The sequence below is a fragment of the Gallus gallus genome, chromosome 2 (assembly GCF_016699485.2).
Source record: "Gallus gallus isolate bGalGal1 chromosome 2, bGalGal1.mat.broiler.GRCg7b, whole genome shotgun sequence".
Lineage (NCBI taxonomy): Eukaryota > Metazoa > Chordata > Aves > Galliformes > Phasianidae > Gallus > Gallus gallus.
Genome location: NC_052533.1, coordinates 125,976,345 through 125,998,415, shown reverse-complemented (window position 1 = coordinate 125,998,415; position 22,071 = coordinate 125,976,345). Strand labels below are relative to the sequence as shown.

Sequence of the window (22,071 nt, the reverse complement as noted above, 5' to 3'; positions counted from 1 at the left end):
ATGTTGCTAATTCTTTTGTAACTCATCGCAACAAAACAAAGATAGTGCTTTCTATTTTAGGAAGCTGATGAATCAGTGAGAAAGCCAAAAGGAAACAAGTAGATCCCTGCTAAGACCAGAAATGCCTCGGAGATGGTTAGTGCATGTCTGCAGACCCTGTGGCTGTGCAAAAAAATTCAAGACAGGGTTTCAGCATGGCTGTCCCCACAACAAAACATGCTGCGAGCAGGCAATTTAAGGAGGAAGCTCTGCAAGCTTCTAATATTTCATCACCATCTGTCATTCCCACGTGATTTAAAACACGGATGTGCTACCAATGGAGAGACCTACTTATCCCTTCACCAAGCATTAGCTGACAGTCATTACAAAGATAAATCCAGTGCAGGAAATAAATCATGGCACCAAGGTATGTTCCTCCTAAGCTCAGCCTGCAGTGGGTGCAGAACAACCTCTGATTGAGCAGCAGCTTCCCCAGCACTGAGTGTTGCTCAAGAGCACTGGCCGGCGTGTGGGACGCCCGCCACTGTAGCATCGCCGATGAAATAAAGAACAAAAACTGGAAGGGTTCATAACCACAGTAATAACCTATCCGACACCGATGGGTTAGGAATCTCATTAATGTGTGTAGGAGTTTCTTAAGTGTAACAAAGGCAAGTTCAATGCCGAAGTCAAAAATCCCCAGGTCCTTTCTTCGCCGAGTGATGGGGCCGCTTCCCTTGAGTTAGGCAGGAGGCGTGCTCCTGGAAAGCCTCCAACCACAAGGCAAGGCTGAAAGCACTCAGAGAGCACATCTCGAGGCTGTGCTGGAGGTGTACCATGGTCTCCTGTTAGGGAGTGTTGAAGGAGAGGACAGGTTCAGGCAGGAGCAGTGAGCGGTGCTGAGCTTTTCCTAGCACAAGAAACAGCCACGAGAGAGGACAGCCAGCTCCACGGAAAACACTTGATGAGTGCCTCAGGGCAGAGGAGGAATTCATTCACCTGATGCCATGAGGACGTGCCCACGGAGGAGCCCCCCGTTGGACAGCCCCAGCTCACAACTCCGCTCTGTCACCGAATGCAGAACGACAGAGCCATGCAGACCACGAAAACCCACACGGCCTTCTGACAGGGTTTTCATTCTGGTGGAGTCACAGAGAAGAGCTCAAAGCACGGCCAAAGCTCACCGTTATTTTTTAACGTGGCGGGGATTTACAGTGGCTTCCTGCCAAGGAACGTTTGAATAACACCTGGTTTTGCTCTCCAACAATATGAATTGAAGGGATTGCAGCTTGACAGTTCCTAAAGGAAAACAAGCTTTCCCCTGTCTATCCAAGCACTGTTTGTGAGAGGGCTGGCAGGGTTCGTGTTTTCAGATCATAGTTCCTCCCCAGAAAACCAAACCCTAGCTTCTTCCAGTCCAGCCTGAAGGATCACATCCCATAACCACCGCCTCCCCGGCTCCGTCAGCCAAACTGTGGGGCTCCTGGTCACATCCAAGCTGGATCCAAGCTGGAAGGAGGGAAAGCGGGAAAGGAAGCGGCCATCTTAGCTGGGCCTGATGTTAAACCTAAAGTCGACTTTGAGAAGAGGACATTTTGCACGTGGACACATATATGAGAGTGTGCTTTTTTGTGTGTGTTGGGTCTGCTCCCACAGCTTGTCCCTAAATTTGAGGCAGGAAACCTTGGAAGCAGATGTGTAAGGAAAGAATGGCTGGGAGGTTCCTGCACAGACATGCTGGGCTTGTGCTGCATACAAGTGATGGATGCTCATGCAAATTGCTTGCAGTGATAGTTCACAAGGGATTTGGATTTACCTCTTTCTGGAGGAGGAAGAAGGAGCTGGGGACGCCCCCTGTGCCTGGTGGTGCCGTGGCAGGGAGCAGCACGATGTGCACGGGGCATGCTGCGTGCTGCAAAACCGACAGGGGAGGGCTGCCCGATCACTTCCTGCTTTTATCACACATGGAGTGGAAGCATGAGCAGGTCATTGCTCCCGAGATCACTGTTTTTTTTTGTCTGCAATGCAAATACAAATGCCGGCTCCCTTAAGGAAATCGCTGGGCCAGCCTTCGTGCCTGACACAGTCCTGGAGCACTGTGACTGCTGTTCCCGTGCCTCAGCACTGCTGGGCTCCAATGGCAGCAGCGGTGGGGACGGCCAGGAGGGCCACTGTGTCTCCACTTCGTGATGTGGGGTATCCCAAGGGGGAAGGGAAGTGGGGGATGTGAGAGCAGTGCTGCAGGGAGAGGAGAGCCTCTGCTCCTCTCCAGGCCTGTCTCAGATGCAACCCAGGGGCTTGATTGCACCAGAAAAATACATTTTGCTCACTGATCGATGCATAATTGTAACGTAGCAGTCATTGCAAGCAACGATGGCTACGTGTGACGTGGTGGCTGACCCAAGGTGACCCAGACGTGGTGGCTTTCACCTCCTGAAGCACTGTGTGCAGCCTCAATTAACATGTCCTAACGCAGTGTAATTCTGCAGCGCACACACATCCCACGGGGCATTCATTCTCTAAACCTCACCTCTGGCCCCACCTGCCTTTGGCTCGCAGGCACGCACCACCTCCACACAGCCCCCTTTCACTCCTGGGACCGCTAACACTGAAAAGAAGTAATTCTGCCCACCTACGAACTGGAAGCCCACCCGCACGGCTCGCAGCGCACACCGCCATAGCCCCGCACCAACCCCACGCGCGCAGCCCCACCGCGCGCTGCGCGTCCCCGTCCCGCGGGAGCGCGCCCCGCCGGCCCCGCCCCTCCGTCACGTGCGTTAGCGACAGCCGCCGGCGGCGCCGATTGGGCGCGGGGCGGGGCCGCCCGTCAGCTGTGCGCGCCGCTATAACAACAAAGGGCTGCGCGGGGCGCGGAGTTGGCGCGGCTGCGGCGCTGGGAGCGGCAGCGCGGTGCGGCCCAGAGGTGAGTGCGGGCCGGGACGGTCCCAGCCCGCTTCTCAGCCCCGAGCGCCTCCCGCCTGCCCGTCCCCGCCGCACCCGGAAGGGCGGCCGGGGGGACCGAGGTCGTCGCGCCGCAGCTTTGTCCCCGCTTTGCCGGGTGGGTGGCTGCGTGCCGGAGGAGCCCCGCGGGGTTCCGTGCGCTGCGCTCCCACCGGGTTGGTGGGGTCGGGCAGCGCCGCCCGCCGCGCAGCGCCCGTAGCCCGGCCGGGAGCGCCTGGGAGCCGCCTGGCGGCAGCGGGAACGGCCGGCCCGGCTACGGCGGGAGAGGAGGAGTGCTGCCGGCCCGGGGGCTGTTCCGTTCTCCGGCTCTTTCTTCTCTTTTCTTATCTTTACGTTCGTCTCTTTTCTTCAGCGCGTCCCTCAGCAGTGGGGCTGTGCGCTGGGCGGGGCGCTGCGCGTTCAGCCGCCCTCATCCAACCGCGTCCTCAGCTTCGCTCACGGCGGCCCCGTGCCCCGCTGCGGGCGTAGGGCACGGCGGCTGGAAAGCTGAACGGAGGAAAAGGATCTGGGCGTGTTAGCTGGCAGCCTGCTGAACGTGAGCCAGCAGCGTGCCCAGGTGGCCAAGAAGGGCCAGCGGCATCCTGGCTCGTGTCGGAAACTGTGCGGCCAGCAGGAACAGGGAGGCGATCGTCCTGCTGTGCTCAGCTCTGGTGAGGCCGCACCTCGAGTGCTGTGTTCGGCTTTGGGCCCCTCGATACGAGAGAGACATCGAGGTGCAGGAGCTCGGGCAGGGCAGCAGAGCTGTGAGGGGTCTGCAGTGTAAGTGAGGGGCTGAGGGAGCTGGGGTTGTGCAGTCTGGAGAAGAGGAGGCTCAGGAGAGACCTTATTGCTCTCTGCAGCTGCCTGAAAGGAGGCTGTGGTAACGTGGGGGTTGGCCTCTTCTCTCAGGTAACGGTGGCAGGGCTAAAGGGAACGGCATTACATTGTGCTGGGAATGTCGAGGTTGGATATTAGGGAAAATCTCAGAAAGAGTGGTGAGCTATTGGAAAAGGCTGCCCAGGGAGGTGGTGGAGTCACAGTCCCTGGAGATGTTCAAGAAATGCATCGGTGTGGCACTGAGGGATGTTGTTAGCAGGCATGGGTTGACAGCTGGGCGAGATGACTGTTTCCAGCCTTAATGACTGTATGATTCTCCCCTGCCTCTCCCGCTGCTGGTTCTCAGTAACAGTGTTACTGCTTGGTGTCCTGTGGCCTCATATCAGCATAAAAACATGGCATGTTCTAAAGCTCTTTTCTGGAACAACAGCTAAAGTCAATGCAGTTTCAGGTGTTACCTTGAATCTTCCTTGGAGTGGAGAGGAGAAAACAGCGTGTTGACATTGGAAGCCAGTGTGCCTCATTAGTGTGATCTGAGGGCTGTGGGTGAGGTGGCGTGCAGGCCTTGATAAAGGATGCAGCCTGTAAGGAGTACTGTTGTCTGCTGTGCTGTCTGTCCCGTTCTGGATGGAGACACCTGTGGCTCTGCCATGCATATCGTTTTCCTTAGTTAATTATTTAAGCAGGTATTTACCTGTAAGAATTCCAACAAGCTGAAGTAATTCAAATATTGTTCTGGTGAGATGAGCTTATGGTTCAGTCCTTGAACATTTCTCATGTGTAGCTGTTACTTATTCAGCTGGCTTCGGTTGCTTGGGTCATGCATGGATATCCAAGGGTTGTCAGCATGCCAGTGTGGGGACAACTGGATGCTCATCTCTCAGCAGCAATGGGATGCCCTCATCCCAACCTCTGCATGCAGGGCTCAGGCTCGCTGGCTGTCATTACACCTAGATCTAGGGAACTATGCTAAGAAGTAAACGTTACTGTAGTTAAACCAAGTTACCTCTTGTTCCTTGGAGTCAGTGAGGGCAGGGTGCTGAGGAAGGGTTTAGTTTGGTGGGCCTGTGTTCTGTGTAGATGCCCTTGCCTAGAAGTGGGGGCCAGCAGTACAGCAATGCTTCTTATGGAGGACGACCTAGGAGGAAGGCTTTGGAGGGACCTGGGCCTCTTCTGTGTGTCACTGGGATGCCAGTGGGGCTGCTGCCTCCTGGGAAAGACTTTTGCTGGTCCCTCACCCTGCACCAGTGAGAGGGCTTCAGTTGGATGCCCTCAGGATGCTCTTTGCTGCTTTGTCACTAAGACCTCTGTCCCTGTTTTCTTTTTTTGCAGGTTTAACACAAACTGTTTACCAGCCATGACTCTGCGTGTCCTGTACCGAAGCTAATAAAGCATCTGTGCACTTTAATCTCAAGTCTTTGCCACCCTGCTAGAACAGTGTGAGCTGTGCCTTGAACCTTGGATATAAAAATCTACCAGCCAAAGTCTCATTCCTGCCTTAGTAATGTTCCAGAGGTTAAATAACATGTTCATGGGAGAGATTGATGGCTTGTCCAGCCAAGAGCCAGAGTTCAGTGAGAAAGAAGATGACGAGTGGATTCTAGTTGACTTCATAGGTAAGGTGCTTGTCAGATGTGAGCTCTGGCCCATACTGGTTGCGTTTCCGTGTGGAGAAACCATACAGTCAGCAGAAACTTGGTGAAGGCAAAGATGATGGAAGTACAGGGTGCCTTCTGAACACGTGCACCAAAACATATTATGTAAACTGGTGAGAAAAATTACGTCAGGTTTATAAGCCTGACATGAGCTTCAGCAGAACCACTTGTACAGATAAAATGTGTTTGGCTTATTGCACAGTTGTATTACTCTGCTGATAACAGCTGCTTTACGTGTCTAACCTGGGTTGTCAGGGAACTCCCCTTTCCCCTCCCCTTGGCTCATAAAAACTTGTGTACTTACTGATAGGGGTTTGTTTCTGTTTTCGTTTCATATCCTGTTTCTGGCTACATGTGGCCTTGCTGTGTTTGTCCTTCTGCAATCGCTGATGTCGATGGCTCCCCCTGACCACCTGCAGCAGACACTTGCACTAACTGCACCACGGAGCAAGATGACATTGCTGAAACATCACCTGCAGGCAGCTCACCCGTCTTCACCTGCCTGCCATCTCCCCTGGAGCACTTGCCTGAGGCTGGCGAGTCGTGCTTCATCCAGTTTGAGTCGTGTCCCATGGAGGAGAGCTGGTTCATCACCCCTCCGCCATGTTTCACTGCAGGTGGGCTGACTGCCATCAAAGTGGAAACCAGCCCCATGGAGAACCTCCTCATTGAGCACCCCAGCATGTCTGTCTATGCTGTCCACAATGCCTGCCACAGCCTCAGCGACACTGGATGTGGAGATGAGGAGTTCTGTGGCCCAGGCAGTCCCAGGTACCTTTGCTTTCTGCCAAGCAAGTGCTGCTTGACTGCTGCTAAATATATCTGGTTTCTACTTGATCAGTATAGACACTTAATACTGAATTTTCCAGCTTATTTCAGAGCGAGTGAATAACATGAATACTACACAGGTTGGGTAGGGTGATCAGGGCTACCTGCCTAGAAAGATGTTACAAGAGATGACTGTGCTAGGAGGAAATTAGCTGTGCTGTTCTGACACTGAGAGGTGTGTTTATGGAGCCCAGGGGTTCCTTCATAGAGCACACTCAAGTTCCACTGGAACTGGTGGCAGTTTTGTTGCGTAGCTGATTGTGTATGCTGGAAGACACTTCGCCCCCTGTGTAACTAAAAGAGGGGAGACTTAGACTGGGCACAAGAAGTTTCTTCTGATAAGGATAGTGAAGCACTGGAACACGTTACCCAGGGACATGATAGATGCCCCATCCTTGGAGACATTCAGAGTCATGCTGGGTAGGGCTCTGTGCAACCACATCAAGCTGTAGGAGTCTCTGTTCAGTGCAAGTGAGTTGGGCTGCATGGCCTTTAGAGGTCATGTCCCAACTCAAATGATTCTATAGCCATGTGTATTTTATCATAAACATTAGTCAGTACCCTTTGTATCACCTTGAGTTGAAAAGTGTTACTCCAACAATCCTAACAGGGAAGTCTGTTTCTTTTTGTCTCTTTCAACCTAGTAATAGGTTGGGATAGAAGATAAAATCTTGTACACAGCTTGTGGAACAGACCCAAACTGAAATACTTAACAAAACTTACATCCCACAAGGTGAGAATTTGCACTGCAAACTTCTACTTATACCAAGGTGAGAAGTTGTGCTGCTCTAGCCTTGAGTTCTAAAGATTTTTGCCATGTAAGATTACTGTGGATGTGTTTTCTTGGTGCACTACTTCCTTGCTGTGGAGTGCCCAGTATATGCATCTAGACCATATATCATGTGTATATGCATGCAAGTATGTTTTTGTTGCTGTCACTCTACATTTGCCTGTGTTCCATTAATTGGAATTAATGGGATGTTTTTGGGTATCCTCATTGACAACAAAGTGACTTAAATTATAGAAAGCTCTGTATGGGAAAACAATGAAAGTGCAGAGAAGCTGCTGTAGGCAGATGCACAGCGACTTTGGGTCAGGTCCTTGTCATGTTTAAACTGCTCACTTCAAAGAAGTGAGTGACTGAGATGATGCACATTGCTGTGTTTTGAACATAGTGCCGATACTGGTACATGTACAGAACATGGGATTCCTTGTGATTATCTGAGGAGGGCAGTTTATGATGTCAAGCACTGAGGGCCTAGCTGAATTTAGAGGGAGGCTTGTGGACACAGCACCTCTTAAAATCCAGGTTAGAAGGAGTGTGCAGGGCAACCATAGGCTCTTAGGCACGGCATAGTGAAGGAAAGACCAGCTTTGATAAGTAATCTCCAGTGGATAGTAACACCTGAAGTCAGGTACTGGCTTCTCTGGTGACTTCTTCACAAGAGGTAATGATATACATTATTTGGGAGAAGAATCTTGTGTTGTGTTATGCAGTGGACTTAAGCAACCTTAATGTGTTGAGTACCTCAGCTTTAGTTTCCCAACTGGCATATGATTAAGTTCCCACATGCTGTCTTCTCATTTGTTACCTTATACAGTATACAGAGATCTAGATCCTCTGATAAAACATAACTATTTGGGGTGGCAGAATTGGGGGTTGATCTCAAGTGTAAAGCTGAGGTAAATCACAAACTGGGAAAATCAGTTGCATTGAAAGCACAGTAAGCTTTGAAAGCTGTCTTTTAAGTCCCCAGTGGTTTAATGGTTGGCCATTTAATGTTGTAGGGCCAAGAAAAGCTGCTTAAGGCACACTGGCACAGTAAGTACTGCTGTTTTGGGATAGTGCTGCTTGTTTGATCAGTCTGCTAGCAACACTGCTTCCTCTAGAGCCTTGTATGCCAAAACAATGCTCATTTTTAGGACTAACCTTTGTAAATTGATCAAGCCTAACTACATCTGCTTTAACAAGCCAAAATGCTAAGTGCAGAAAAATTACTTTAAAATATTAATTGGTGTGGGGTCTGAATCCTATAGTGTTTCTTGTGAGATCTGGCTGTGTATTGTAACTGTAGTAGCAGTGCTTTCTAGTGATACAGACGCTGGGCACACAAAGTGTATGGAGCAGCAGATATAGCCCCTCTAAAAAGATGTTTTTGCCCACTTGGTTAGAGGCTCATCAATGCAGTTCTCCCAGTGCCTGGGGCTTACTATGGCCTGGCTACCAAAGGCAGTCACTGAGATGCCAAAATACTGAACTTCTGTTTAGGAAGTCTTCGTTTGTTCCTTCTAAATTCTTGATAAAGTGAAAGGATGGCACATAAACTTTCCCCGTGTTCTTTAAGTCAGTTGTATTTCTTCCCATAAGAAGTCACAGCACTTGGGATGAGCAGTTAATGCAAGTCTTTAGCTAATGACACAAAGCAAAAGTGTGTTTAGGAAAAGCACGTTCCAATAACACACTGTGGTGTGGCTTCCTAACTTAAGGCTTTCTCTTCATCTGGAGTTTCAGCTCCAGCCCTGTTGAACATATGAAGGGATCACTATATATGGAAAATGGTAGCCTCATGTCTGCAGGCACCCTCGTGTAAATTGAGCTGGTGCGATCTGCTGAGCAGGTTTGTGTTCTTCTTGCTTCACTTTTGAAGTGCTAGATTTAGGATAAATCCAGTGAATGAAGAGAAGAAAATGAGCATGTTGTATATTGCTATTCTGTAGGCTTCAGCGCAGTTGCTTCAAGTTACCTAGGAGCTTAAAAAGCAAGTGGATTAAGTGGATGTTGATATTTAAAAGAAAAAAGGAGAGAGCAGGGGCAAAGTCCCATTCTGACAGAGCATATACATCCTTTTACATGGGGTGGAGGCAGGTAGAGGAGCTCAGCTCTGCCAGTCACCTCCTAGAGGAGACTGAGAAGGATGTGCGATGGTCATGGCGGTCCATGCCTCTTACAAGCTCTCCAGGAGCCCATGGAGATGTTGTATAAGTGCAAATTAATCCCTCCCCCCAAAAAATAGCACATAGAGGTATGCTACTGCTAAAAGACAGATTTCTGAAGGGATTTCTTGCTCATGCCTAAGCAAACTCCTGGCCTCCCAGACACCCTTCTGGGTACCAATGAGCTCACTGGTAGGTGGGGAAGGGAGAAGGCCAGTAATGCTGGTGCCTCTGGTCTCACACCAGCTGTGGCTCTCAGACTCGGGGCTTGCTTTGTTTCACTTCTAAAACCACCAAGCTATTTTTATCTTTACTCTTGAAGTTTCAGGAAACACCAGTGATTGTTCTGTGAAGTAGGGAAGTCCTCTCTCAGTATATCAGTCCCTGCTTGCATAGGCTGCTGTTTTGTTTCTCACTAGTGCATGATGCAAAGGTTTGCCAAAACCACTGACTCTCCACTCATGAGATCAAGAGGACTGTTTGGAGAATGATCCTTTTGAGTTGTTTCCAACGTGTGTCGCAACTTGTCTGTCTTTCCCACTCCCGTGCATGAACATTGAGTTTACTTGTATGGCTTGCAATCCAAATGTACACTCTCATTAGCGTGCTTTTGTTTTCAGTTCAAACAACCAGCGTTCAAGGTGATTTTTCTTTAAACCAAACTTTGCCTAGCGGATAAACTTAAGTCTTCTAAAGCTGGATTGGTGACGCACGTTGCCTTGTGTTTCTGATCTGTGCTGTATCGTGGGGTTAGGGAAGTGGAGTGGGAAAGTAAGGGCACAGTGGCATAATGCACCAGAAGCCCAAAAGCTATTGTGTTGCCTCGGTGGTAAAAGCAAGCTGGCAGTGCTGCTTACCAATGTGATTTTCTTAAACTGGCTTGGCCTAACTTCAGCCCAGATCTTTGTCCAGTACGATCATTGCGCCCCTCCCTGAAATGCTGGATGTTGTTCACGTTCTCGTGCCCTCCGTAGCTTGCATCTTTCACTCCTAACTCAGGAGCAATCTAAGTATGCTTGTTTTGATTCTAGACTGGAGGCCCGAAATGAAACAGGACAGCGCGTTCACTGCTTTGTCGCAGCTCTTCCTACCCGTTCAAGTGTTCTGGAAAAAAACAAGAGCTTTCGTCCTACCCACTGGATAAAAGAACATGGCGAAAGGCACTATCCCAGCAGAAATGGTCTCCGTCGCCAAAACCTCACCAGGGATTGCCACTCTCGGCACATCAAGCACAACGGACTGTTTGTTCACCAGCCTTGCCAGCGTCAGTTCAATTACTGATGGCTCTCGTGGTTTTAATCTATGATCTCATTGTTTCTTAAGTTGCTCACGTTTTCACGCGTAGGTAAGTGTGGTCGACCTGCAGCTGATCGCCGATCCCTCGGACGCAATCACAACTAGTGCTGCGTTTGTTTGAAGTGACACATCTCCAAAAATCTTGCTGCGAGTCTAAATTACGTTGAATATCAGTGTCTTAGAAGCCTGTCAGTACAGTAGCTCACGTGCTGACCTATCTACTGTGTATAGATAGGTTCATAGATAAGCTTTTAAAGAAGCTTAACTGAGGTAGAAAATCAGTTACGTCTTTGCATTAATCAAAGTGGAGTTTGAAAATTTGAAGTTAGCCATATGCTTTAATGACAAGTACTTGACAGCTTGTGTATCTGTCTGTATTGGGCATATATGATTAAGTTCTAACAAGGAAATACTGTAGCTGCCAGTGAATATTACATAGCTATGCTGAACTGTTACGAGGACAACTAATCTGAATTGCCTAGTACCTACCTGTGTTTGCATGGAGTCTGTGTAGTTGTGTTAGGTACTTAATATGAGTATCAGAAAAGGGTTAAACGTCCCTTCGGTATTCCTGCAGTATCTATGGCACTGGTGTTACAGATGAAGTACCTCACAGTGGAGTGAAAGGAAAAGTGGACCTATGGGTTAAGTACAGATGCATAACCCAGAGAGCTGAACTGTTCTACTTGGTACAGTTTGAGTTTTCTTCCCTTTCTAACTCTTTTTATTGTTGAAGATCAATTCTTTTCTAAAACCTAATCTATCCCATTTGTTCTGTAGTCTAGTTACCAAAAAAAAATGGTGGATCAACTGTTCTAATCCCACTGGTAGCTGACTGCTTTTCAGAGAAGTCAGGCTGATGCTCAGCTCTTTCTGAGCTGCTGATTGCTGTTAGATTTTCTTGTTTACAGGCTGAGAGTTGCTCAAAAGTAGCTGGAAGGAGGATTTTGGTCAGAAGTTCTTCTAACTAACTCTTATCTCAGCTGTCCTTCCGCTCAATCAAGTCTGAGATCAATTGTGACTGGAAATGAAGGGCAGTGTGTGGCAAGGAGAAGAGCATGCTGAAACAGTCTTACAAAACTAAGTACAGATAGTGGTATATAAAATTTGAGACACCTCAGCAGTGGTGTTTTTTTTTTAAGTCAACAGGGGGCAGAAAGACTGGATATCAATTCTGTGGGCCACCAGGGAAGAAAAGCCATTCAAAACTATCAGATACTTAAGTATTCTTAAGTATTAGTACATAAGTATTCACTCCTAAGAACACTGCAAGATACGTTGGTAGTAGGTGGACACTTAAAGGCGAAAAATAGCTTATTAATTGTGTGTTACACTGCAGCCACATGGCTCACTGAACACTGATAGGTAATCTAGGAAGTGGGTTAAATCTCTTTGAAGGGGAGAAGGAGCAGAAACTCTCACAAAAAAGGGGGAATAAGTCATTTTACCTCCTTTCTGTCAGTGCTCAAATGCTGTGTGGTTTTTTTTTCCTCTCCCTGTGCTGGGTGCCTAGGGCATTAAAGTGTTAATGTTGCATTCAGTCATGTCTTCCAGTAGTCCTTAGACAGAAGTTAGCATAAGGACCCACATGGGGAGCATTGGAAATAGGGCAGTGTCAGTGTGAATTGTTCCAGCCCCACAACACTTGTTTTCCAAATCCATCCAAATGCTTCAAATGTTTCTCAGAAGCCCAACAATTTGAACTAGTAGTGATGTAGTTAGAGCATCATGTAGTGCATGATGTAGTTACTGCACATAGTGCAGCTGGAGTTGTTGGGGAACATACCTAGTGTGCAGAAAACAGCATTTATTTCAGTTTTCATTTCTCACTTCAGTTTTGCTGCTTCCCTGGGATTAGTTAGGGTTGTTGCAAAGGGATGTTGGCAAACACATGCGTGTGTAAGAGCAAGTGGTGCTTTCCTGGATACACTAGTCTTCAAAACGTGTGGAGTTTGTGTGAACTGGGGAAGAGAACAAAATTGGTCACATCATGAGCCTCCAAAATAGCATTGAGGGTGTTACTACTCTTTAAAGCCTTATGTACCCATGTCCATACAACATTTTTGTGGTCCAAATACTCTGGCTTATCTCCAAGTAGCTGTAGTTTCTCCAGTCTTGCGTCTGTACATATCTGCATCTGGCATAAACTTCTACTTGCCTCAGATGATCTACCTTTACCACTCCAACTCCGTGTCCAGCTTAAACTTCCTTCTCTTCACTGCCAACTTTCTAGCTCAGGAAAATTCTGTGCTTTCCTGTATTTTTTTTTCTTGATATATCAAGTAACTACTTTCCTTCAGCTTTAATTTTCTTAAAGTTAAATGAAGGAAGATGATATCTCCACCTCCCTGAGTTGGAAGGAGTAAGTAATCCTTTGAATCTCAACTGGGAGGTGGAGTTGAGAGTATAAGGGCTCCCAGGCGTTAGAATGAGAGCCTTGGTCTGTTCTTCTTAGCAGGCAAGTAAATGCAACTTTAGACTGCTCCTAGAGTTGGGAGAAACTGATCTTTTTTTTTATACTACATTACTAGATAACTTTCTGGTGATGAACGCCTATATCTTTCAGGATATAAACTGTTTTGTTGCACAGAGCTGTGCTTCTCAACTTGTAATATTGGAAACCGTATTGTTGTGTGAGATAGTACTGCACCAATGGCTTTTTCTTAATTTGTTTTAAGTATTTATGTTGGTTTAGCCCCATGTTATGCCTGGAGCTATTGGGCGATTAGATTTGTTTTGGTTTTCTTGTTTTTAATAGTGAGCTGTGTGGCTTTTTATATGGTTTTTTGAATTGTACTAAAATGTGTGTATTTTTTCTTGTAAAAGTGGAGGCCTTGCAGTGTCTCATACTGATTGATACTCATGAGTTTGGCTGAAATGGTATTTTCATATATTGGTCAACAGGCAGATTTGCATTTTAAACTGTGCCTTCTTGGTGTAACTTTACACAGCAAACTTGAAGATACAAAAGGGACATTTCAGATAGGATTAATACTGTACATCAGTCTATGCATATACGGCAGCTTCTTTCCAGAGCCACTTTCAATTTGTAGCAGTCTTTTTGATATGGAAGAATGTCTTGCTCTTATTTTTAATAGTTTAACACGAGCTGAAAGCTGACAAAATACAGCACTTTGCCAAAAAGTAGCATTGCTTAACCGGTGTGTATTTACTGAAGTGATCTTCTGTATTTTGTTTTCATGGTGTATTATGCGCACCGTGGGGAGACACGATCTGAACTCTCAATAAATGGCCTATTCAAAAATGGCGGTCTTCTCTCACGTCTGTTCAATTCGAAAGGTAATGGGTGTCCCATTGGGGTGTGGTAGTCTTGAGTACAGTATACAGCAAAAATCCTTGCTGTTGTACAAAGGTTTCTCTGGGAATCGTTTTGCATTACTTGATCAAGTGATAACACAGGGTCGAAGGAATACCTTGCGTCCCTGCCATCTGCTGTGCCTCCTGATGAGTGTGTCAAACTGCAGTAGGTGAATAGGATAGAAAGTAAGAGCGTGTTACTACTTAAAGCACACAGGGTAGGAAAGCTAGTATCCAGATAACTCTGCTGTTACACAAGCTTGATGCTTTCCAGAGGTTATTTAGAAGATCTAGTTGCTGTTGTCTGCCCACTGGCTGATGAATGCTGATGCCCTCACTGGCTTCCACCAGTGGTGGGGGTTTTGCCTCAGGACAGCAAAGCTACCTCTGAGATCGTGACCAGGCTGCCCAGGGCTTAGTCTCTTCCTGTCTGGAAAACCTCCAACAATGTAGACTGCAAAACCTCTGGGAAACCTGTTCTGATGCTTGACTTCTGTAATTAGGGCCCAGAGAAGGCCTTTCCATGAACCTCATTTTGGTTCTTAACTCATTGCATTTGCTTGATGTCCTGTGCACAGCTCTGGCAAGTTTGTAGCTTGTACTGGTAGGCTGTGATTACCATTCAGGAGGTAGAAGTAGGGATAGGTAATGTGAGGCATGTGAAGACCCTGTGCAAGTGTGTGAGGAAAGCCAAGCCACCTGCAACTGAGTCTAACAAAGACTGTGTGTCATGGCTATGGTTCCATATGCATATGGTCCCAAAGCATTATGGAACCATAAGGCAATAAGGGGCTTCTACAGATATGCCACCTGCAAAAAGAAGATTAGGGGAAAACACAGAGCTGCATCTAAATGGGATAGGAGACCCTGTGTCAAAGGCATAGAGAAGGCTGAATGCCATGTGTTCTTTGCTATAGTATTCAGTGGTTAAAAAAAAAAAGTCTTTGGGAATCATGGGCTTCTGAGGTTAGTGGGAAAATCTAGAGCAAAGGGAAGGTTGATGCTTGGTTGAGAGGGATTGAGTAAAAGCACTTCAAGAAATGGAACATAAATGCATAGGATGCATCTATAGCTGATAATGATCATTGGCTGTCTAATGGTGTTGTGAGGACATTCAGTCTTTCAGTGGTTATGGCAGTGAACAGGGTTCCTGAAGAGGGGAAGAAATTAAGTATCTTTCCTGTCTTCAAGAGTGTAAAACAAAAACTGAGAAATTATAGGACGATCATAATAGTTGAGCTCAGAAAGTTGTGTACAGTGACACCACGCCTGGCTAAAGGCCATTACCAACTGGTGTACCCAAGGTATTTATAGTGACTGACACTGGGACTGCCACAGGTCAAGAAGCATTCGGACAATGATCTCAAACATTAGATTTGATCTTTGAGTGGTCCTGTGTGAAGCCAGGAGCTGGACTCTATGATCCTTGTGAGTTCCTTTCCAACTCAGGATGTATTATAATTCTATTACTCCTATACTGGTAAACATCTTTGTGAATGACCTGGCTGTTGGAACAGAATGTGTCATCAGTGGGTTTGCAGAGAGTAGGAAGAGCTGCTGGATGCACCTGTGCTGCCATTCAGAAGGATCTTGGCAGGTGGAAAAGATGCACTGGCAGGAACATAAATTTCAGCAGGAGGAAATGCAAAGTCCCACATCTGAGGAAAAATTACCACCGACATCAATACATACTGGGGCCAGGTGGCTGGAAATCACCTTTGTAAAAAAGCTTCTGAGTATTGGTGGATGCCGAGTTGACTGTGAGCCAGCAGTGCACCCTCATGGTCTCAAAAGCTAAGAGCCTCTCAGGCTGCAATAGGAAGGAAGAACAGAGCTATCAGGTTGGCAGATGTGCATCTGAGTGCTGCATCCAATGCTGAGGTCCCCAGCATGGGAGTGATGTGGGCATGCTGGAAGAGAGTCCAGCAAGGGGCCAGAAAGATCACAGAGTCATAGGGGACCATCCAGTCCAACCCCTGCTGCGTTAGTTCCCTACAGTGGGTTACTCAGGAAAGTGTCTGGGTGTGTTTTGAATATCTCCAGAGAAGGAGACACCACAACCTCTCTGAGCAGCCTGTTCCAGTGCTCTGTATCCTTCAGTAAAGAACTGTTTCCTCATGTTCGTATGGAACTCCGTATGTTTCATTTTGTGCCTGTTGTCCCTTGTCCTGGAAAGGGAGCTGGAAAGAGCCTGGCCCCCATCCACTTGGCTCCCACCCTTTAGGTATTTATCAGCATAAGGTCCCCTCTCAGCCTTCTCTTCTGCAATGCTGAGCAGCCCCATGTCTCAGCCTTTCCTCATGAGAGAGATGCTCCAGGTCCCTCATCACCTCTGTGGCCCACTGCTGAACTTCCTCCAGCAGTTCCCTGTCTTTCTTGAGCTGAGGAGCCCAGAACTGGACACAGTACTCCGGATGTGGCCTCACCAGGACACAGTATAGGGGAGGATCACCACTCTCAACCTGCTGACCACACTTCTTTGAATGTACCCCATGTTCAAGGAACATTTGGATGTTGTGCTGAGGGACACGGTTTTGTGAGAACTGTTGGTGATGGGTGAATAGTTGGACTGGATGATCCTGTGGGTCTTTTCCAACCTCAATGATTCTATGATTCTAAATACCAGTCAGTCTTCTCCTTCTTGAATCTCTTCATTAAATTCAGAGTCGAGGGATCTTCCTGATCCAAGGGTGAGGCAGAGGAGGTGCTGAGCACCTCAGCCTTGTCTGTGAGCACCAGCACCAGCCTCACAGGTAAGAAATTCCAGCTAGCTGGCTGCTAACCCCGTGTGGATTCAGGCACTTTTTTCCATAGCAGTTTTGCTGCTTCTCATGTCCTCCTCCCCCCCTGAGAGCTCTAAATGAACAAGTTCCATCTGTGGATCTCTAGGTTTTCTTATGCTCCTTTTTTTTCCCTCCTCCCTGTGATGGGGTGGAGAGCAGGGTCCAGACAGGTAAAATGTTTCCCACTTGTGTCCTATCAAGTGTACGGGTAACTTCAAAGAGCACGGTTCTGTCACTTGCAGCTGTCCAGTCCCTAAACTGAAACTAACTGGGAACAAAGTGGTCTGTTTAACTGGAGATGATGAAACAGAATTTGCTCAACAAAGCATCTGTCTTTCTCAAGACAACACTGAGGGAGAACTTTCATTTTCAAGCATAGATTTTGTGTCCTATCTATTCATCAAAGCTGGAGCTCCACTTTCCTCTATGCATAAATCCTTGCACATCTCTGGTGAAGCTATGATGCTAATTACTGTTCTCTGAAAATGAACACTGATGGAAGTAATCCACATCGTTTCCTTGTTGAGTTGTTCATTATCCGCTTTATTTGTCTCACTGAAATATTTGGGTGCATGTTTATAACCACAAAATGTTGTCACCTCCACAGTTCAGTGACAGGCACAAGTAGGGTTCGGACTTCTTCATGAGAAATAACTCTTAATGTGGCCTGGTTGTTCCCATGGTGTGCTCACAATAAGCTGTTCTTAGAATGAATGGGGCTGAACTGAGACTTAGCAGCGTGTTCGTAAGGTTTTCTGCCTCAGCCAATCCTTTTGTCCATGAAAATACTGTCTTGGAGTTCCTGCTCTATGACTAACACTTCAGAAGTTAAAGTCTCTGTAAACATTCCTAAGCTTTGCAGGCAGGTAGATGGTTGAACCCTCAACCGCCTTAATGAGACAGCTAACTATGTTTTAATTTCATGGACGAGCCAAAGAAAAAGAACCATAGAAAAAAGAACAGCAACAAAAACAGATAGATAAGAGTATAACAGAACTGGGCCAGGAGCAGGTCGGATCTCAGCTTGCAGACATGGGCAGTCTGAATTTCTTCTGAAGCTCAGCTTCTACTTTGTGTCCAAGCAAGAAGATGACTCAGGTGATATAATTAAAAAATATATAATTATCGTAGAATCATAGAATGGCCTGGGTTGAAAAGGACCTTTAAGACCACCTAGCTATGCTCAAACATAATTCTGAGTCGTAAAATAGTCCCATATTCCTTAAAGTGGAGCTCTGTAGAAAAGTCAGTAGAGTCACAGAGGAGGGGGAAGGAGCCCTCAACTGCTAACAGCTGGAAGAAATAAGATGGCATCGTAATCAAGAAAGGAAGGATTGATATGGGCAACTGATAACACAGCAGTGAATTCCAGCTCTAATTCACTGGTCTGTGGTGCAAGACTGAGAAACAGTGAGGAATTTGAGTTCCGTGGCTGGTGAGAAATCAGCAAGCAGCTCAATGAAGATTGATCTTTACTAAATGCCTGCTAGTAGTGGACTGTTTGGCGCAGGTTATTATTTCCTGCACATCATTCTTGTATCTGGAGAGATCTGCAGTGTGCCCAAATCACAACCAAGATCAGGGCTGGAGAATCACAAGCAAAGCCTTAGTCCCCCAGCATTAACGAGGCTTTTGCCACCTTGTTTGGGAGTTGGTGCACCAGCTGCAAATACCCTTTGCTTTGCATGTCTGGGAAATAAAGCCCCTGGTTCAGGGCCCAGCTGCAGGCATGGCCAGGTGATGTGAGTCACTGGGATGAGGAGCTGTATCCACTGGCAGCTCAGGGGCTGAGTCAAGGAGGTGAGGGTCTGCCTCTGTGGTCAGCAGCAGGCAGCAGAGGTGTGTGGTGAGGATAATCTATTTGTGATGAAGAAAGTGCTGTGTTACTGTCAAGCTTGTGTTCTGATGAGCAGAGATTCCTTTCTTTTTCCCCATGCTCATAGCTCCTTGTCCAAAAGGCATCGTGCTTACAGCCCAGTGGTGAAGCAATGCTGGAAAACATGAGAGAAGTGGGGCTTGCTATTTCTCTGAGCTGCAGACAGGAGACTGAATGCAGGGGTAAGTGGGGGCAGACTTAACATTTGCCGTTACAGGTGCTACTTCCCACTGTGGAGATGCTGTCCTGTTGAGTGTGTACTGAAAAATAAAATCAAGAGGGAAAAGAAAATTCAACACTGTATTGTGCTATATTGTTGTAGGTCTGTCCCTGCAAGTTGTAAGGGAACTGTTACAGTACTCTCGGTCTTTCTCTTGTCCTAACAGTAGCTCCTAGTGGTGGTTGTTGTGAACTAAACTGATTGTCAGAAGGGCTGCTTATGCAGGATAGTTTTGCTGCTGGCATTGGCCTTAGACATATTCACATGCTTACAACTAAAAGGTTTACTCTGTTGTAGTTTGCTTCTATCAGGTTTTTAACCAGTCTTATGTCTTCCCTTGAAATCAAGAAAAAAAGGTCGATTTTGTAAGATGCAACGAAGCAAAAATAAGTCCTTGGTGTTTCTCAGATGGGTTCATGTTTTAAAACAGATCTCTGAAATGAAACCAGTAGGAATTAGCGGGTTCTAATAGAAGGTGAGGATTCTGAAACCTTAGGGTTTCACTTATCCCATGCTGTTCAGCAGATGGAAGCCTCAGTTTGGGAAGGATATTGCTTCCTGCTAAAGGATTCCTTTTAGGAGTGGTGGAAATTTGTCATGGCACTTGACTTAGGATAGCAGCTGGAGCCACCCTGTAATAAACAGACTTATAACTCCTCTTATAAACTGCCTACTTCTTCTACACGGGTCCTGGTTCCAGCCTTTCCTTTAACTGAGCTATCAGATAGCTCAGGCAGTGCAGATGTGACTCGGAAACAAAGTCTGGCAGCAAAAGCAAACAACCATGGTGAAATGCTTATTGCAACATGACAGAAATACAGAGGCCAGTACCTCATGTTACGTTGAGCACAAAATACCCCCCGGTAAGTGCAGTGTGTTTCAATAAGCATAAAAGTTATTTGCTCATGTGAGCTCATCTCCCTGAAGGAGGCATGCATGTAAGTGAAAGAGGATGTCCCGTGCATTAACTCCTTTGAAAATAATCCCGATGTGGACTGCAGTCACTTCAGTTTTGTTGCCGCATCAAAAGGTCAGCACATTAGCTTGCATTAGAGCCATAATCTCATTGTCTGCAGCAGAGTTTTATTATGCTCTTCTGGTTCTTTGTTTTTCTTGTCTGTACTGCTCAGACTTTAGGGAAGAAGTCACTGGCAGAGCTTGAGTCTGCTTACAGGACCAGGCCAAAAGCACAAATACATCAGGGCACCATGTGAAGCAGCTCACAGCAAGAGGGGTGGGAAAGCAAGTGGTAGTCATTGCTGTCTGTGTGCTGTGACCTGTTCAAGGTAGGCCTGAACTGCTTCAACACAGACAGTTCACAAACATTGTCTCAACAGGCCTCAACAGGTGAGAGTGATTTATTACTATTATCGTTATTATTTTTAATGCCTTCTGGGCCATAAAGAGAAGACTTCCTTTGTGAAAAGGATGGGAATGGCCATTTTGCAGAGCTGAGGAGGCTGGGCAGCTCAACATCCACCTCGTGCTGCTGTCATTCATGCTGCTCTGCTGGAAGTCTGCAGGAGCCGTTGTCCCTGTGCTGCCAGGAGCTGGGAGCACCCACAGGTGGGAGATGTCCCCTGCTGCCCAAACCTGACACCTGCTAAGGTCACTTAGACCTGTTGGCAATGCTGCCGTGTCTTTGCCTGTGGTGGACTGCACTGCCTTTCCACTTGTAAAATGGCAAGCACCAAAACCTGGTTATTGTGGCTAATTGCTCATTAAGATGTTGTAGGCTACAGGTGTGTTTACTCTTCTGTAGCATTACACTTGGGAAAAGAAAAAGCAGAAGTGAAGAGAACGGTGACAAGGTGGATTCATTTGAAGGCAGCTGGGGTATTTCTTCACACGTGTTTACTCTCTTGTCTCTCCCATCTGCAAAATATCTGTGCACAGCCCTGTGCTGATGGCCAGCCTTCCTGCACAGCCTCCTTTTAAGAAGGAAAAGAAGGGTGAGTTTTTTGCTGTTTAACTGTAGTGAAGTCCTTGCTTGCAACTGGTTTGCATGGGAGGTGGGTTTCAATCTGCTTGGGGGTCACAGAATTGCAGAATGGCTTGGGTTGGAAGGGACCTTAAAGTAATCCAACCCCTGACATGGGCAAGGCTGCCCCCCACCAGCTCATCGCCCAGCCCAGGGCCCCCCCAACCCTATCTTGAGTGCCTCCAAGAATGGGGCACCCGCAGCTCTCAGGGCAGCTGTGCCAGAGCCTCACCGCCCTGTGAGTGAAGAATTTCTTCTTAACATCTAACCTAAAGGTCCCCTCTTCTAGCCTCAAGCCGTTCCCCTTTGTCCTATCTCGAGGGATGGCCGTCCCGGGCTGCTGCTGCCATTTTGGGACGTGGTCTGTGGGAGGGGTGCGAGTGTCCCTGGGCAGGGGTACGTGCTGCCCCAGGCAGAGCTGTGCTGCTTCCACTGGGGCCTGGCTCAAAACCGCTTTCGGGGTCATTTTTTCGTGTAATAAGGAGAGGCCCTTCTCTCGGTTTGATGAACTTCCTGGTGCCAAAACTGTGGAGAAGCGGGAGGCAGAGGCGGCGCCCCAGCGGAGGCCGCGCAGACCCGGCGGGAAGCTCCGTCCCCTCAGCACCGCCGTGTTCGCGGCGCCCCGAGTATGCGGATGAGGATCGCCCCGGCGGGGTTGTGCGACCGCCGCCCTGCGTCGGGGCGCCGGGCTGACCGCGGAGGGCCGCGGGGCGCTGACAGGCGGGGGCCGTGCCCGCTGACAGGACGGCCCGGCCCCGCCCTCAGGCGGCGGCGGGAGCGGCGGGAGGTGCGTGTTTACATTCCGCCGCCGCCGCACGTTGCCGCCGCGAAGCGGGCTGCCATTGGCGGGCGGGAGGCGGCGGCTCCGCCCCGGGGCTGGGCCTCGCCGGGCGCGCGGCGTGCGCGGCGCGTGGGGCCGCCCGGCACAGCGAAGTGCATGGGGGAGCGGGGCGGCTGCGGCGGCGGCAGCGCGGGACGGCGATGCGGGGCGGCGGGGGTACGTGCGTGGAAGCGGAGACGGCGGGCGGAGCGGGATGCGGCGGCGGCGGCGGCGGCGGCAGAGCGGCCCTCCCCGCCTGCCGCTCCCTCGGGTCGCCTTCACGGGGGGAACCGAGGCGGGGCGGCCCCCGGGGCTGAGCGGGCGGCGGAGACCGCGGGGTGCCCGCTGGGCCGGGGTGGGCGCCGCGGCCGAGGGGCGGCGCTGGGGCAGCGGGGCGCGGGCGCGGGGCGGGGGAGCTGTCTGCCGCCCTCGCACATGCGCAGCGCGGGCGCGGGCCGCGCTATATAGCGGCTTGGCGCCGGCGGCAGTGGAGCAGCGCGGCCCGGGCGGCGGCGGCGGTGGAGGTGCGCGGGGGGCAGCGGGCGGGTGGGCGGGAAGGAGTTCTCGGTGCGGGGTTCGGCGGCGCCGGCGGAGCGTGCGGCGG

General features: G+C 48.7%; 2 protein-coding genes across 18 annotated transcripts in view; both read left to right on the top strand.

Annotated features, from left to right (window-relative positions):
• The first annotated feature begins 2,851 nt into the window (after nt 1–2,851).
• TP53INP1 (tumor protein p53 inducible nuclear protein 1) lies at nt 2,852–13,734 on the top strand. Of its 11 annotated transcripts, none has more exons than XM_040678619.2 (5): nt 2,852–2,902; nt 5,089–5,372; nt 5,834–6,182; nt 8,028–8,061; nt 10,205–13,734. In XM_040678619.2, exons 2-5 carry the CDS (start codon nt 5,261–5,263, stop codon nt 10,220–10,222), a joined length of 513 nt encoding a protein of 170 aa, XP_040534553.1. In that variant the 5' UTR covers nt 2,852–2,902; nt 5,089–5,260; the 3' UTR covers nt 10,223–13,734. The 11 variants fall into 11 exon arrangements, with proteins under 11 accessions (XP_040534553.1, XP_015138411.1, XP_040534551.1 ...); XM_015282925.4 differs by having other exon boundaries at nt 5,831–6,182; XM_040678617.2 differs by having other exon boundaries at nt 2,852–3,037; nt 5,831–6,182.
• CCNE2 (cyclin E2) overlaps nt 11,379–22,071 on the top strand; it is a 22,841-nt gene continuing 12,148 nt past the window's right edge. For 4 of the 7 annotated variants that reach the window (NM_001030945.2, XM_046920436.1, XM_025147109.3 and 1 more), the window contains exon 1: nt 21,957–21,991. Coding sequence is in view for 2 of the 7 variants with exons in the window: in XM_025147107.3 (XP_025002875.2) it covers nt 21,585–21,644 (60 nt within the window). In the remaining 5 variants the exon portion in view is untranslated. Of the gene's footprint in view, nt 20,619–21,543; nt 21,645–21,956; nt 21,992–22,071 lie in introns of those variants that run through there. The other 3 variants (XM_025147107.3, XM_015282919.4, XM_025147108.3) reach the window with 2 other exon arrangements.

Bases quoted from the DNA above. Each gene is read 5' to 3' on its own strand.
- TP53INP1 (NM_001030946.2), top strand. From the start codon at position 5,261: ATGTTCCAGAGGTTAAATAACATGTTCATGGGAGAGATTGATGGCTTG. The intron at 5,373-5,830 runs GTAAGGTGCTTG...GACCACCTGCAG, and splicing joins GATTCTAGTTGACTTCATAG to CAGACACTTGCACTAACTGC. The intron at 6,183-10,204 runs GTACCTTTGCTT...TTTTGATTCTAG, and splicing joins TGTGGCCCAGGCAGTCCCAG to ACTGGAGGCCCGAAATGAAA.